This window comes from Taeniopygia guttata, chromosome 13 (genome assembly GCF_048771995.1).
Source record: "Taeniopygia guttata chromosome 13, bTaeGut7.mat, whole genome shotgun sequence".
Classification (NCBI taxonomy): Eukaryota; Metazoa; Chordata; class Aves; order Passeriformes; family Estrildidae; genus Taeniopygia; species Taeniopygia guttata.
The window spans coordinates 10,207,557-10,221,402 of NC_133038.1; the positions used below are offsets into that span (position 1 = coordinate 10,207,557).

General features: G+C 53.9%; 1 protein-coding gene across 3 annotated transcripts in view; it reads left to right on the top strand.

Annotated features, from left to right (window-relative positions):
• The window catches only part of ARHGAP26 (Rho GTPase activating protein 26), a 100,735-nt gene that overhangs the window by 32,193 nt on the left and 54,696 nt on the right, over positions 1-13,846 (top strand). For all 3 annotated transcript variants that reach the window (XM_030284064.4, XM_030284065.4, XM_032750792.3), the window contains exon 11: positions 2,251-2,329. In XM_030284064.4, the coding sequence (XP_030139924.4) occupies positions 2,251-2,329 (79 nt within the window). The remainder of the gene's footprint in view (positions 1-2,250; positions 2,330-13,846) is intronic.

Sequence of the window (13,846 nt, forward strand, 5' to 3'; positions counted from 1 at the left end):
AGGCAGAACAAACATTTTGCTGTTATCACCTCTTTGCCCTGTGCTGGGGGAAGCTGGCACTCCAGATACCAGCACTGCCTCTCTGGGACCGTGCTCTGCTGGGAGTCCAGTGCCCAGCATACCATGAATGGAGGTTTAAATGTCTCTGTTCTAATGCCTTGGCTGAAGGCACAGAAATCCCAGTATTTCCTTTCCGCTGTGTCCCTAGCTGAGCTAGAGCCCTCCCAGGGCTTTCTGACTGAGGTGTCTCTGCCTGCAGCAGCAGCTTGGCTTAAAGTCAGACCTAAGCCCTGGCTAAAGTGGCCACTGCAGCTCACCAGGTACCAGGGACTGCTCTTGAGTCACTTTGTACCTGCACAACAAGGAGCTTTGTGCAGTGTTTTGAACATATTTGCTGTTGGATTGTGGAGCGTTTTCCCTCTCAGATGGGGCGATGGTTAAGTGGTTTCCTCTTCCCTCTGAAGTGAGTAAACTTCCAAACCACTAAGCTGGTGAGTATTGACTGACTCACCAATGGGATTAGCAGAGATCAAGCACATTATGTCTGGGTTTTGGACCTGGGCACAGCTTCCACTGGTGGGACGGTGCTGAGCTGCCGTGTGTGTGCTGAAAGCTGGGCTGCTTGGATGGAGAGTGGGGCTGGGGAAAAGGGTTAATCCTCCGTTCCTGGCCTGTGCGTGCCACGGAGCAGCAGCAGAGGGGCCAAGCCCACCTCTCGAGAGCCCCTGTTAAAGTTTAATTTTCTTACAGGCTCTTATCAAGGACCAAAGGCCATCTGCAGAGTGTTGGTGCAGCTCACGTTTTCCAGCTGAATCACCCTTGGGAAGTTCAAGTTAAAAATCACCCTTGTGCCCAGGCTTTATCAGGTTTTGGGGGCTGAGTACTGCACAGAGCCTACGTGCTCAGTGGAACACTCTGCAGGTGTCTGGAGGTTTAATCCCCTTCCCTCCCTCCCCTGGGTGCTGGTGCTGTGCCCTTCCAGAGCCCCCGCTCTGCTGGGCTGGGAGGAGCAGCACAGAGGCTCTCAGCTGTCACATCCAGGGTTTGAAACCCCACAGCAGAGAGCTCAGCAGCCCCCCTGCGTGTCCCCGTTGCCAGGGAATCTGCTGTGCTGCTGTGTCACGGACAGCTCTCTGTGTGTGCCTGCGCCCGGGGGCAGCCTGGGGGGACGTGCCCACCCCGTGGGGCTGCAGGGCCAGCCCCAGGGCACATGGCTGGGCAGAGCAGGCTGTGTGTGCTGGGATCCAGGCTGCAGGATGGGCTGGGATGGCCGATGGAAATCCTGGCAGCTCCCAGCCAAGCGTGGCGCAGTGAGATGCCAGCCCTGGTGTGGGGTATAGCTCCCACCCTCCATGTCCCCACACCCCCCACCCCTCCAAACCCTCTGTCTCGTCAAATCCATCCTCCCCCTGCTGCTCACGCTCAGCAGAGCAGGTAATGGAGGTTTGGCTCCTGGCATGAAAGGTGGTCCAAGGGTGGACGCAGCGTCCACTGAGGAGCCTGGAGTGGCGTTGGCCCTCGGGCAAGGGTGGTGCCACTGCTGTCCCTGCTCCTGTGCTGTGTGTGCAGCACCCAGGCCTGTCCCTTCCCCTTCTCATTACAGTAAATGAGCAGCCCCAGGGCTGTGTGTTGGAGGCTGGATTGACAGGGCAGCTCAGGGCACAGGGCTGTGGTGTGTGTGACAGTGCTGGGGACAGGAGCAGCACCCTGGGTCTCCTGCACTGCTCCCTGTGAGGCTGCTGGAGGGGGACAGCATCGTGTCACTGCCACTGCCGTGTCTTACAGCAGGGTAGGGACAGGAACTGGACACTGGCACAGCCAGGAGGGCACGGACGTCTTGGGGATGAAATGCTTTGCACAGCAGAGGGTCTCTGTGAGCCTGGTGCTTGGGGTGCTGGTGAGACACGGGGAGCTGGCTTGTGTGAGGCTCTGCTTGCTTGGTTACCTTCCTTGCTTACTTCCTTGCCTTCTGCCATTGCTTGGATGTGCTTAACCCAGTGCAGGTGAGCTGGCTGGCCAAGGGCCAGAGGAGGAATTTGGCACCCAGCTCTTGCACAAAACCACGGGAAAGGTGTGTTGGTTGTTGGAGATGTCCTCTGCCGCTTGCTGACCCTGGTCAGGGCCTGCAGGGATCTCCATGGCTTTTGTCCTCCTTGTGCTGAGGCTTGGCTAGGAAGGAGCTTGTCCTCCTTGCCTCTTCCTCTGACGACAAATTCACCTTTCACTGACGGCGTCCCCTTTCTGTTGCAGGCCCGGTGTCATCACCATGCAGGCGCTGTCGGAGGAGGACCGGCGGCTGTGGATGGAGGCGATGGACGGCCGGGAGCCGGTGAGCGGGAGTTTTGGGCAGGAATTTGGGGCAGAAAGCAGAGGGAATGGGGGCGAGCTCTCGGGAGCCCGGGGCAGGGCGCTCACTGTACGCAGCACGCGCCAGCCCTGAGGGAGCTGCATCCGTGGGGCAGCTCTGCCTCCTGCCAAGGGAGCAGTTTAATCCCCTGGTTAAATATTTGAGGTAATACTGTATCTCCCGTGCTTGGATTGCTTGGAGGTGCGGTGGAGAGGAGGAGGGAAGGCTCGGCCAGCACAAACATGCTGCTCTGCCGTGCTGAAAGGAAAACATGGCAAAAAGAGCAGTGGAAGAAAATACGCTGTAGATTTCCAGGGCTTTTGGAGTCCTGCGGCTCCTTGGCAGCCGTTTCTGGGTCTGGTAGAGAATTGTACATTTCGTGTGAGCGGAGGAGTGTGGCCCCTGTTCCCCGTGTTTGCTCCTGCTGTGCCAAAGCCTTCCTCACCTCTGGAAGGGATTCTGGAGGTTTGCAGAAGACTCACTGCTGTTAGTTTTTATTTTGGAATGCGTTTGCAAAGCTCGCTGCCAGCTTGCCGAGCGTTGGCCGGTTGTCAGCGGGTCCCTCGGGGGTCACGGTGTGGCCCATCCCAACTTCGTGTGGTGACTCTGCCGTGGCACTGCCGAGCAGCCAGGACAGCCTGCGGCCTCCGTGCCTGCTCGTGGCCAGCAGCGTTCTGGGCTATGAAGAGAAGCCGTGTGGAGAGCCAGAGCAGCCCGGGCTGTTGTGTGACAGCGCGTGTGGCTTTGGAGTGGGCTGGAGCCGGGCTCTGGCAGTCGGAGCAGAGTCCGTGCAGGGAGCAGGGTGTCCCATCCCAGCACAGCCTGCTCCCCCAGACCAGCCCTGCTTTGAGCAGATCCCCCCCAGACCCACGGAAAGGTTCTTGTTTGTCAGGAAGAACGTTCTCTGAAGCCAGGTGAGGGCTGGACACACGAGGCTGTTCCGTGAGCGCTGGCCTTGGTCAGGCGCTCGCTTTTGGAACGTTCAGCAGCCGGGAGATCAGGAGGCTGCGTGTGGGAGGTGCTGCCCTGCATTTCAGGGAAAAGATTGCGTGGTGGATTGCAGCCAGGTCCCAGCCTGGAGTCGTAGATCTATCAGGTAATTCAGGTAGGACGGGAGCTCAGGAGGTTTCTGGTCCAACCTCCTACTCAGAGCAGGTTGCTCGGGGTGTTACTGGTCAGAGCTGAGAGCATCCGAGGGAGGAGAGGGCACAGCCTGCCTGGGCTCCAGCCCAGCTGCCTCCCTGGCCTCCTGACACCAAGGCTGAACCTCTCTCCTTTCAGTTTACACCTGCCCAGAGAAGCTGTGGTTGCCCCATCCCTGGTGCAGATCCATGCAGGATGGGGCAGGGGGTAGGACTGGATGAGATTTAAGGGCCTTTCCAATTTAAACCATTCCATGATTCTCTGGTTGTGTGACAGCCTCTGCTCCCTTTTTCTTTCACATGTTGAGAAGGGGCCCTTGTTTGGGAGAGCCAGCCTGCTCCTCCACCCGTGGCTCTTGACCCTAGGGTGCCTCTCCAGCTGTCTTGATCCCTCCTAAAGAAACCCCTGCCTCGGTTCTGGCGGCACCGTTTCTTCAGAAACAAAATGTGCATTGTTGCTCCTACTCTGAATGGAGTATTGTGCTCCTCCAGCCTGCTCACCTGCCTCCCACTGCCCACCAGCAGACTGGGAGCTGCTGTGGCAGGGATGGCAGAGCCAGTCAGCTGCCGTGGGAGCTGCAGGAAAGCTGCTGATGGTACCAGGCTGCAGCACAGGAGCACAGCCAGTCTGCAGAGGTGCAGATGCGGATCTTGGGTGCTTGCAAAGAGCTGTGCATACCAAAGGTTCCATGGAGCAACCAGGACAGGACTGCCTGGATTATCCTGTTCCAGAATCTGGTCATGATAACTCCTTCAAAACCGCACAGGTGGTGGTGCTGCCTGCGTGCTGCTGTTCTCCCCTGTGTGCCCATCAGCTGAGGTGAGGGCAGCTGGCTCATCCAGCACGTCAGGGGCTGTGGCTCTTCATTAATCCAATACCTTGTGGCACTTAATTGCTAATGGTTTACACTGCCCTTCCAGGTGCGGAGTGGGAGCGATGGGAATGCTGCCTGCATGGAAAGGGAGCCAAGAGACACTTTGCTGCTGAAGGTGGAGCGTGTTGACACATGAGGCAGCTCCTTGTCCTCAGTTATCCTCCTCCATCCATCAAAAGTACAGCTGTGGGCTGTTCTGTTTGGGTTCTTATCTTACAACACCAGGGTGCAGCGTGTTGTCTTCGTGTTACCTATTCCACAGGGATTTCCTTGAGCAAGAGATGAGGATTTAACCTTTGCACTCATAGAAATATCCATCCTATGCTTTGACTGTATTTCTGTAACCAAAGAACCCTACAGGAAAGAATGTCTGGTTTTCCTTTGAGTTGACTGTAGAGTGTGGGGAAGGGTTGGCACGGTGGGGATGGTAATTCCATGTGCAAATTCAGGCTCTGGAGAGATTAGCGCGGACTGGAGTTTGTTTCTTAATTATAATGAAAAAAGTAAACCCAAATGTCAAATTACATCTTAGTGAGATTTAAACATAGAATGTGGCTGCATTAGCCAAGACATTTGTCACAACTTGAGAAGATTTACGCTGTGTCTCACAGTGAGAGCAGCCTCCAGACAGCCCTCATCACGCCGTTAACTCTTACCACTTGTTACTCATTTGGGTAAAGCCCCCGTGTTGACTTTGGATTTTCTTCCATGTTGCAGAGGCTGGAAACAGGAGAAACTGCTAACTCCATGACGGAGTAGTGGTGTTTGGTTTTGTTAAGATACTCAGGATCAGTTTCTTATGGATTTTCTCCTCTGCTAACGCAGTTTGCAAATGTATGTGGTGGAGGTCAGAGCGATTCTGAAACTTCCTTGGGACCTGAGTCAGGAATAAAAGCTGTGTTGGCTGCTGGTGGCTGTGCTGGGCTGCAGGTTTGGGAGAGGCACAGGTTAGGCTGTGTCTTGTGGCACAGAACAAGGTAGGCATTTAGGTGAGGTTGTGGTGAATGAGTGTGGAGGAGGAGGAGGAGGTTCAGGGGGGAACTTGTGGCTCTGCAGGAGGGGACAGCCGGGGGGTCAGGCTGTGCTCCAGGGAACAGGGACAGGAGGAGAGGGAACGGCTTCAGGGCAGGCTCAGGGTGGACAGCAGCAGGAATTTCCCCATGGAAAGGTGCTCAGGCACTGGAACTGCCCAGGGAGGTTGGGATCCCCATCCCTGGGGTGTCCAGGGAAGGGCTGGAGGTGGCACTGGGTGCTCTGGGCTGGGGACAGGGTGGGGATGGGGCACAGGATGGACTCCATGGGCTGGGAGGGCTTTTCCCCCGGCGGTGCCAGCCCGGAGCCGGACCCGGGGCCAGCCCCGAGCCGTGGCCGCTCCCCACTAGATGGCGAATGAGACCGGCCAGGCACGGCCCCTGTGCCCCGGGGGTGGCACAGCTCCCCTGGCATGGCACAGCGCCCCGGGGTGCCACAACCTCCTGTCTTCCTCCTGTCTTCCTCCTGTCTTCCTCCTGTCTTCCTCCTGTCTTCCTCCTCTCTCTCTTTCCTCCTCTCTCTCTTTCCTCCTCTCTCTCTTTCCTCCTCTCTCTCTTTCCTCCTCTCTCTCTTTCCTCCTCTCTCTCTTTCCTCCTCTCTCTCTTTCCTCCTCTCTCTCTTTCCTCCTCTCTCTCTTTCCTCCTCTCTCTCTTTCCTCCTCTCTCTCTTTCCTCCTCTCTCTCTTTCCTCCTCTCTCTCTTTCCTCCTCTCTCTCTTTCCTCCTCTCTCTCTTTCCTCCTCTCTCTCTTTCCTCCTCTCTCTCTTTCCTCCTCTCTCTCTTTCCTCCTCTCTCTCTTTCCTCCTCTCTCTCTTTCCTCCTCTCTCTCTTTCCTCCTCTCTCTCTTTCCTCCTCTCTCTCTTTCCTCCTCTCTCTCTTTCCTCCTCTCTCTCTTTCCTCCTCTCTCTCTTTCCTCCTCTCTCTCTTTCCTCCTCTCTCTCTTCCCTCCTCTCTCTCTTCCCTCCTCTCTCTCTTCCCTCCTCTCTCTCTTCCCTCCTCTCTCTCTTCCCTCCTCTCTCTCTTCCCTCCTCTCTCTCTTCCCTCCTCTCTCTCTTCCCTCCTCTCTTCCTTTCCTCCCCCTCCTGCGGTGTGTCCCCTCAGGGTCTGCATGGCTCCTGCACATGGTGCCACGGCCGCTCTGGGATGTGCCTCTGGAGCTGCCCGTGCCCTGCTCCTGTCCCAGTGCTCCTGCTGGCACATCTGGAGGAGCTCCAGGACCCCTGGCAGCCCTGCTGCTGGAGATGCCCCCCGTGTTCGTGTGGCAGTGACAGCCGAGCCCAGCCTCACATTCCTGCCCAGCACACCTCTCACCTCCTCCTTGGATGTTGCTTCTGGGAATTCTTTCAGGAATGGTTTTTAATTTTCCTTGCCTAATTATACAAAATGGTGAGAGATTTATTTCCCAGTGGAAACGCTGTCTTTTGAACTCACTCCAGTGCTTTCAACCTCGGCATTCCTGTTATTTTGGCTCACTGAAAAAATAAATTCACTTGAAGGACTTCAGTCCCAGCGTGTCTGCAGGGGGGTGGACAGACACCCACTGCTCACCTTCCCAACTCCCTGTACTGCCCTGGGACTCAGTGGAGCAGCAGATCTGCTTTATCATGTGAATTCATTGCAGCTCAGTTATCAGAGATGGTAGAAAAAGCCTCACCCAGAGCATCTTTGAGTGCAGACGGTGTCTGTGGCCTGAGCTCTGTCTGCACAGGGAGCCTGTGGGCGAGTGCTGGAGTGATCACCGTGTTCTCTGCTGTGCTCTCCCCAGGGTCTGATCCGTGCCTGCCTCTTCTGTGTCTTCCCTCACAGCCCTTCTCATGCTGAGCTTTGATTATGCTCTCAATCCCACAGACGTGTTTTTGTCAGCTTTCTGGAAAATAGGTTTTTTTATGTGCTCTGTCTTGCAGGTTTTCATGGCCTTCATCCTGCCTGGGTTTGTTTGCTTATAGCAGATTTCTTTTGTTGTTCTCTATGACCTGAGTCATTCCTGTTGCTGCTTCTCCATCTCCCTGTCTCTCTCTTCAGCGAACAGAACATTTTTTTCCCCACTTTGCCCACTCCTAATGTCTAAGGTTCTATTGTTTGCTGTTTCTCTTTGTCTCCACTCTGTTCCCCAGCCCAGACAACCCAGTGAACTTTCCCTGAACTGGAGCTCAGTCTTTCCATGCTCTGGGGGCATCGGTGCCACCCCCAAGTGTGGGGAGCTGTGGTGATGGTGAGTCCCACTGGGACCAAAACTGGCCCAGGGAGCCTCTGCTTGGCTTTTTTTTTTGCATCCCACAGCTCATGATTATTGCCCCAAGAGTTTTTTTTGTCCTTTTTGGGGACAAGGTAGTAGCAGAGGATCCTCAGAGAAGCATGGTCTGTGTCATGTTCCATGTTAGTTCTGGGATCATGTGCTCTTGCCGCTGCTCCCTCATTCTCCCTCTCCTGTTTGGTAACCCTTTAAGCCTGTAATAGCAGTAACTTTACATGGAGTTTGTAAGCTTTTATTTTGCTTCTAAAGCACTTAAGCCAGTGAGGTCTTAAGCCTTGACTTGAGGCATTTATTCCTGGTTCCAGCAACTGCTGCTTCGGTGGCTGCCGGCTCGCCCAGCTGGAGTCACCGTGGCTGCTGGGGTTTGTCCTGTGCTTAAGGAGCTGTTTCAGAGAAAAATACTTAGAGAAGCATTATAGATAATTTTAAAAAGAGAAAAGAGCCCTCTGGCTTGCTTTTACACACCTAAAAGTGCTGTCCCACCCAGTTCTGGCAAGTCTGTGACCCTGTTCCAGCTGTGTTGCCGGGGGTGTCCAGGAGCAGAGCAGCGCTCCTGTCTCTGGTGTGAATGCCTCGCTGTTTCTGTAATGCATTCCTTGCTCTTCCTTGGGGCCTGTGCTGCAGAAGTTGGCTACAGAGTTTGGCTTTGCCTGCACACTGGGGTGGCTGTCCCGGGACACCAGCTGGGAGCCTTTGGGAGAGTTTTGCTCTCCCTCTGGGAGGTGTTGCCTCTGCTGGGGAGCCGGTGGCAGCTGCTTTTCTTCGTCTGTGTGATGCCACTGCTGATGCCCCCGAGAGGAGCTCACAGGGTCAGGGCTGGGGATGTCACTGCGGGTCCTGGTCCACGGGACATGACACGACACACGTCTCCTGCGTGGGACAGCCGCCAGCTCTGCTGCAGGTGTGTTCTTGGCTTGTGGGTCCCGGCTGGGGCTGAGTGTGGTGCTGAGGGGTGGGTTGGGTCTGCAGGGTGCCTGGGCAGTGGGGATAATTGAAGCTGGATTGCAGCACAGATGTGGAACAGGACGGAGCAGCTGCTTGCAGCAACTTGTTTGTGAGCCTGGGCCCAGAGAGGTGAACCAGCCTCAGGGCAGGGAGCAGGGTGCTTGCATCCAGAGATTTCGTGTCATGGTTTGGTGGGAACTTGCTGTCCACCTTCAGCCATGCTGGCAGCCTCAGCTGGAGTGACAGACCAGAGAGAGCATACTCACTTTCCTTTCCTCTCTTTATCACCTCTGCTTTGAGTTGTTTGAGCAGGCAATTCAACAAACATGTAGAAATTCATGGAATAGCTCCATGTTGGGAGAACAAATTTCCCTGCCACTTTAAATAGGCTATTAGAGTATTGTTTCCTACTTTAAATTAAAAATTAAAGTAAATGGTTCATGCTACAATGACTCGCAAAGCCAGCCTCTTCCATTATTTCCTCCTTTATTGGGTCTTACATTTGGTTTTAAGCAGTGATTTACTGTCCTGCTGCAGCCCCACCACCTTCCCTCACCCAGGGGTTTTTCTTCTCCCAGCTGCAGCCCCAGAAGAAGGTCTTTGGACTCTGTTGTTCTGATAATTTTATTTCTGTGTTCACCCGTGGTTTGTCATTCCTGGCAGATCCATGGGAGGAGCTGGGCTCTGGAGAGTCAGGAGTAGGATTGGGATCAGGAGCAGGATCAGCATCAGCAGCAGGACTGGGATGAGGAGCAGGATTGGGATCAGGAGCAGGACCGGGATGAGGAGCAGGACCGGCATCAGGAGCAGGATGGGGATCAGGAGCAGGATTGGGATCAGGAGCAGGATCAGGGTCAGAAGCAGGTCTGGGATCAGGAGCAACACTGGGATGAGGAGCAGGACCAGGATCAGGAGCAGGACTGGGATCAGCAGCAAGATCGGGGTCAGGAGCAGGATCAGGACCAGGATGAGGAGCAGGACTGGGATCAGCAGCAGGATTGGGATCAGCAGCGAGATTGGGGTCAGGAGCAGGACCAGGAGCAGGATCAGCAGCAGGCAGGCTGCAGGCTCAGGCCGTGGCAGTGAAATGGAAATGGTGGTGGGGAATGCTGGCAGCCCTGGGGTGGGGTACAGGCAGGGCTGAGGGTTATGAGTGTTGTGGAATTTCAGGTCCTGTCTGGAGAGGGATAAACATTCTGCTGCAGTTTTGGAGAGGGACACCAAGAGCTTTTAAAGCCCCGTTGGGCTGACTCCCAGGTCCAGGAAAGAACTTGTGCAGCATCCCAGGATGGGTGCAAGAAACCTCTGCAGCCACCCTGGGCTTAGAGAAGTCTCTCTGGGAGAGGAGGGATGGGGCTGTGTCCCCTTTCTGCTGCTTTTCCCAGAGTCCCCACGTGTCCCCAGGTGCAAATGGGGGATTGAAAGGGGTCTCACCTCAGGGATGTCCCAGTCCTTAAAAAAGCTCCAGGGAGTGGTGATCGAGCCAGTCCTGGCACGAAGCCACCACTTGTTCGGAGCACCCAGGCAGTGTCAAACCTCTTTCACAGAGGAGGAGCGCCAGGCACGGCTGCATTATGGTTATTTTAAAAATAAAGATGACACTGCCATTTAAAATTAGGCTGGTTTTGATGTGTTGAGAGCCCATGTTCGTCAGCAGACGTTGGGAGGAGGAAGGGTGTGTGTGCTGGCTGGGGCTGGCCGGGCTCCAGGCAGAGCTGCTGGAGGAGGATGTGCAAGTTGTTGCTCAAGCATCCTAGAAAACTTGGGGGAAGCTTAGAGCAGTAGAAGTTTTCACTTTTAATCAGTTATTTGAGTGATCCCAACATGTCTGCTTCGCTGGACCCGCTTAAAAATGCTGCTCTGGGAAACTTTTGGCACTTTAGTTATTCCAGAAATGTATTTTGTTGGAGCAGTTGACCTTTAGCTGTGTTATTCCGAGGCTGCTGCATATCTGACTCCCCCCGCTCCCACACCCCCCAGAGTGGCTGCTGCTGCATTCCCTGTTCAGCGTGAGCCATGGGAAGCTGGCAGTTTGACCCAGGTAATTTTTTCCCTCCTTCTGACCCAGGTGATGGTTTCCTTGGGTGACAAACACAGTTATATAACTGCGCTGAGCTAAGCAGCCCAGCTGGCTGGCGGGGAGCCCGGCTGGCCTCGGCTCCAGAGGCCCTTGGGAATGCCTGCACTTGTAATAAAATGTGGGCTTGTTTTTAATTAGAACCATCCTTTAGCTCGGCTCTGAGAGATGGAAGAGTAAGACCCATGTAGGTGGTTCTAAGCCCCCCCCCCCCCCCGGTGCTTCATTTTTGATAGATTTTTCTTTTCTGTCTTTTGATCAGGCCCAGGATACGAGTTTGAAGCTGAAATTTATGTTGGAAGGAAGGAGTAGGAGAGAGAAAGGGGGACACCAGGTGGGAGATGACTCCAACTGTGATGAGCAGTAGGTTGGGAGGAAAGGAAGGAAGGAAGGAAGGAGCTGCCAGGGTCCCTGGCCACCCTCTTCCAAATGAACAGCTTCGTCTGCATGACATAAACCAGCATTTCACAGTGGGTTTCTGCTGCCCTGCCAAGTTCTCCACTTGGGGAAGTAAGGCATAATTTTCCCTCCCCTCCTGCTGCAGAGAGGTTTGCAGGGATGTGGGCTGGGAGAGAGCATACTCCTATCTATATCCTTCTGGCTCTCAGAGCAGGGAAGGTTATTTCTAACCACAACACAGTGTAGTCTAGCTCTGAAAATCCTGCTTGTAGTACGGAAACCTGGCTCTCAGACAGAAATAGAACAGGGCTGATAAGGCAGAGCCAGAAACAAGGGCTGATTTCATCAAGGTTGCCAGGTGTCCTGCTTTTTAACAGGGAAATGGGCTTTTTGTAGATGAGCTTTGCTGGGTGCTGCTCCAGGGCTGTGTCCCGTGAAGCAGCTTTGCAGTGCCGAGCTCAGGGGCAGTCTGCAGGGTCCACCTCCCCCTTTTCTTCTTCCTTCTCTCCATTCTTCCTCTGACCCCTTCCCTGCTGCTGCAGGATACAAGGTGCTCTCCTGCCCCTGTGCCATCTCTGGGGATCTCTGGGTGCCAGAGCTCCAGCCCTGCTCTGGCCATCCCTGTGCCCGTGGAGGGCCCTGCAGGACACGGTCAGGCACATCCCTGGTGTCCTGCTGAGGAAGGCATCAAGGGACAGACTCGTGGCTTTGCTGCAGGGCAGTGGGGGTGTGAGAGGGGCGTGGGGGCTGCCCAGCATTCCCTGCTGGGGCTGTGAGCTCCGGGGTGCTCGGGGTGCTGCAGACACCCAGCAGAGGCTGAGTCAGTCAGGGTGGCCAGGCTCCAGCTGGAGCACTGCTCTTCAGCCCTTCTGCCCTTGTAAAAGGGTTGCAAAACGCTCGTGTGGAATGTCTGTGCTCCTCCTGCCACGGCTCCCCAGACTGTCCCAGCATGGCTGGGAAGCCACTTGGGCTACCAGGTCTGAGGGAAAATCATATCTATTTATACCCGTTAGGCTTGTGCATCTCTGGAGCTGAAAGTTGAAAGACTCATTCCTGGCTGTTTTGAGGATTTCTGAATATGAATCACAAGGAAATTGCATAACACTGCAGCGTTTCCTCCCATTGCTCTGGACCTTGCAAACACCCCACTCCCCCAGGGAGCCCAGGGAACTCTGGCCCATTCTGAGAGTCCAAATGGAAAGTCTGGCTTGAAGGGAAGCACCAGCACCAGTGAAAGGAGTGTGAGGTGGAATCTTCCACGCCAGGGCACGAAATTAAATCCTCCTTTGATGGAGATCCCCCTCTCTGCACACCAGGCTGCTGACCTCCTTGTCTCCAGTGCTTTCCTTAAATCCCTCTTCCCTCTGAGCAGCTGCACAATCCTTCCCTCTAGATTTTAGCCATCAGGCAGAATTTCACACCAGTGCTGGAATTTGAAGGATTTTGGGAACTGTGCAGCCTCCAAGAGATGCAGCTTTAGGTTGGGCCATTTTGGGTCCTAAACTTTACAGGAAAGTGAATGAAACTTAAAATGAAGCAAGTGCCATAGGAAATCATAGCCCACGTCTTGTGGAGGTTAATGAGCACCATGGGCAACAGCATGACCCCTGAAATGAGGAAATAAAAATGAAATTGCTCAACATCATCTTTTTGTAGTTCCCCTTCCAACCCTCATACTTCCTTTTCCTTTTCTTTTCCCACAGTCCAGTGTCAAAAAACCACTCACATACCCATCTGCTCTTTGCACATCCCGTGTGCAATTTGTTTAGGATCAGGCTGGAAAACTGATGGGAATTCCTCTAAATTTGATGGGTTGAATTCTTGGGTCAGGTTGGAAAAGTGATAGGTTGAATTCTTCTTGATTTGATGGATTGAATTATTGGGTCAGGTTTGAAAATGAATGGGTTGAATTCTTCTTGATTTATCTGTGCACCAGCAGGAGGTGCATCAGATGATGCAGAGTGGCTGTAGGACTGTTTTAGGCTCTGGATGGCGTCTGAGGGGTGTTTCAGGCTCTGGGTGGTGGCTCTTGGTGGCTGTAGGAGTATTTCCAGATGGTGTCTTTCAAAGGATTTCTGATTAGGAAAATCCACAGCTGGTGTTTGCATGATGCACAGCTCCAGAGTCGGGTGTGTGGCAGTGGCAGGGCTGAACTGAGAGGGGGCAGGAGCAGGTGCAGCACCTGCATTGCTGCCTCTGCCTCTGCCCAGGCTTTGGTCCATGAGCAGTTTGGGACGTGGATCCAAGAGCAAACACTGGGTGTGAGTGAGTGACTCCCAGCTCATCCCTGGGCTCATCCCTGGGCTCCAGGGGAGCAGGGAGCTGCCTCCTGGGCTGTGTGCTCCTCTGCCACACCCTCAAACATCTTAGGGCTCTTAATCATCCCTATAAAACCATTTCCTCTGCAAAACATAGCATCTATTTGGTGAAATGTCTCAGCAAAGGAAATATCTGGTTCTTTGACGAATTATCTTAAATATCAAGTTCATAATTGAGCATAATGCAAGTGTCAAAGTAGTCATGAGTTGTTACTGCTCTCATAAAATTTATCTTTCTGGATTACTTACAGATGCATCTTGGAATTTTTCAATAATAGCTTGTAAAGGCCTTTTTTAAGCTTCCAAACAGCAATTATCCTGCAGGAATGAAGCAGCAGTAGCTTCTGCTAAAAAAATTATACAATCTGGTTTTGTTCAGGATATTTGACCATCTACAGTAGGAGTTTGGCAAACTAAATACAAGCTACCAAGGTCTGTAAGTTTTTTACTATCTTAATA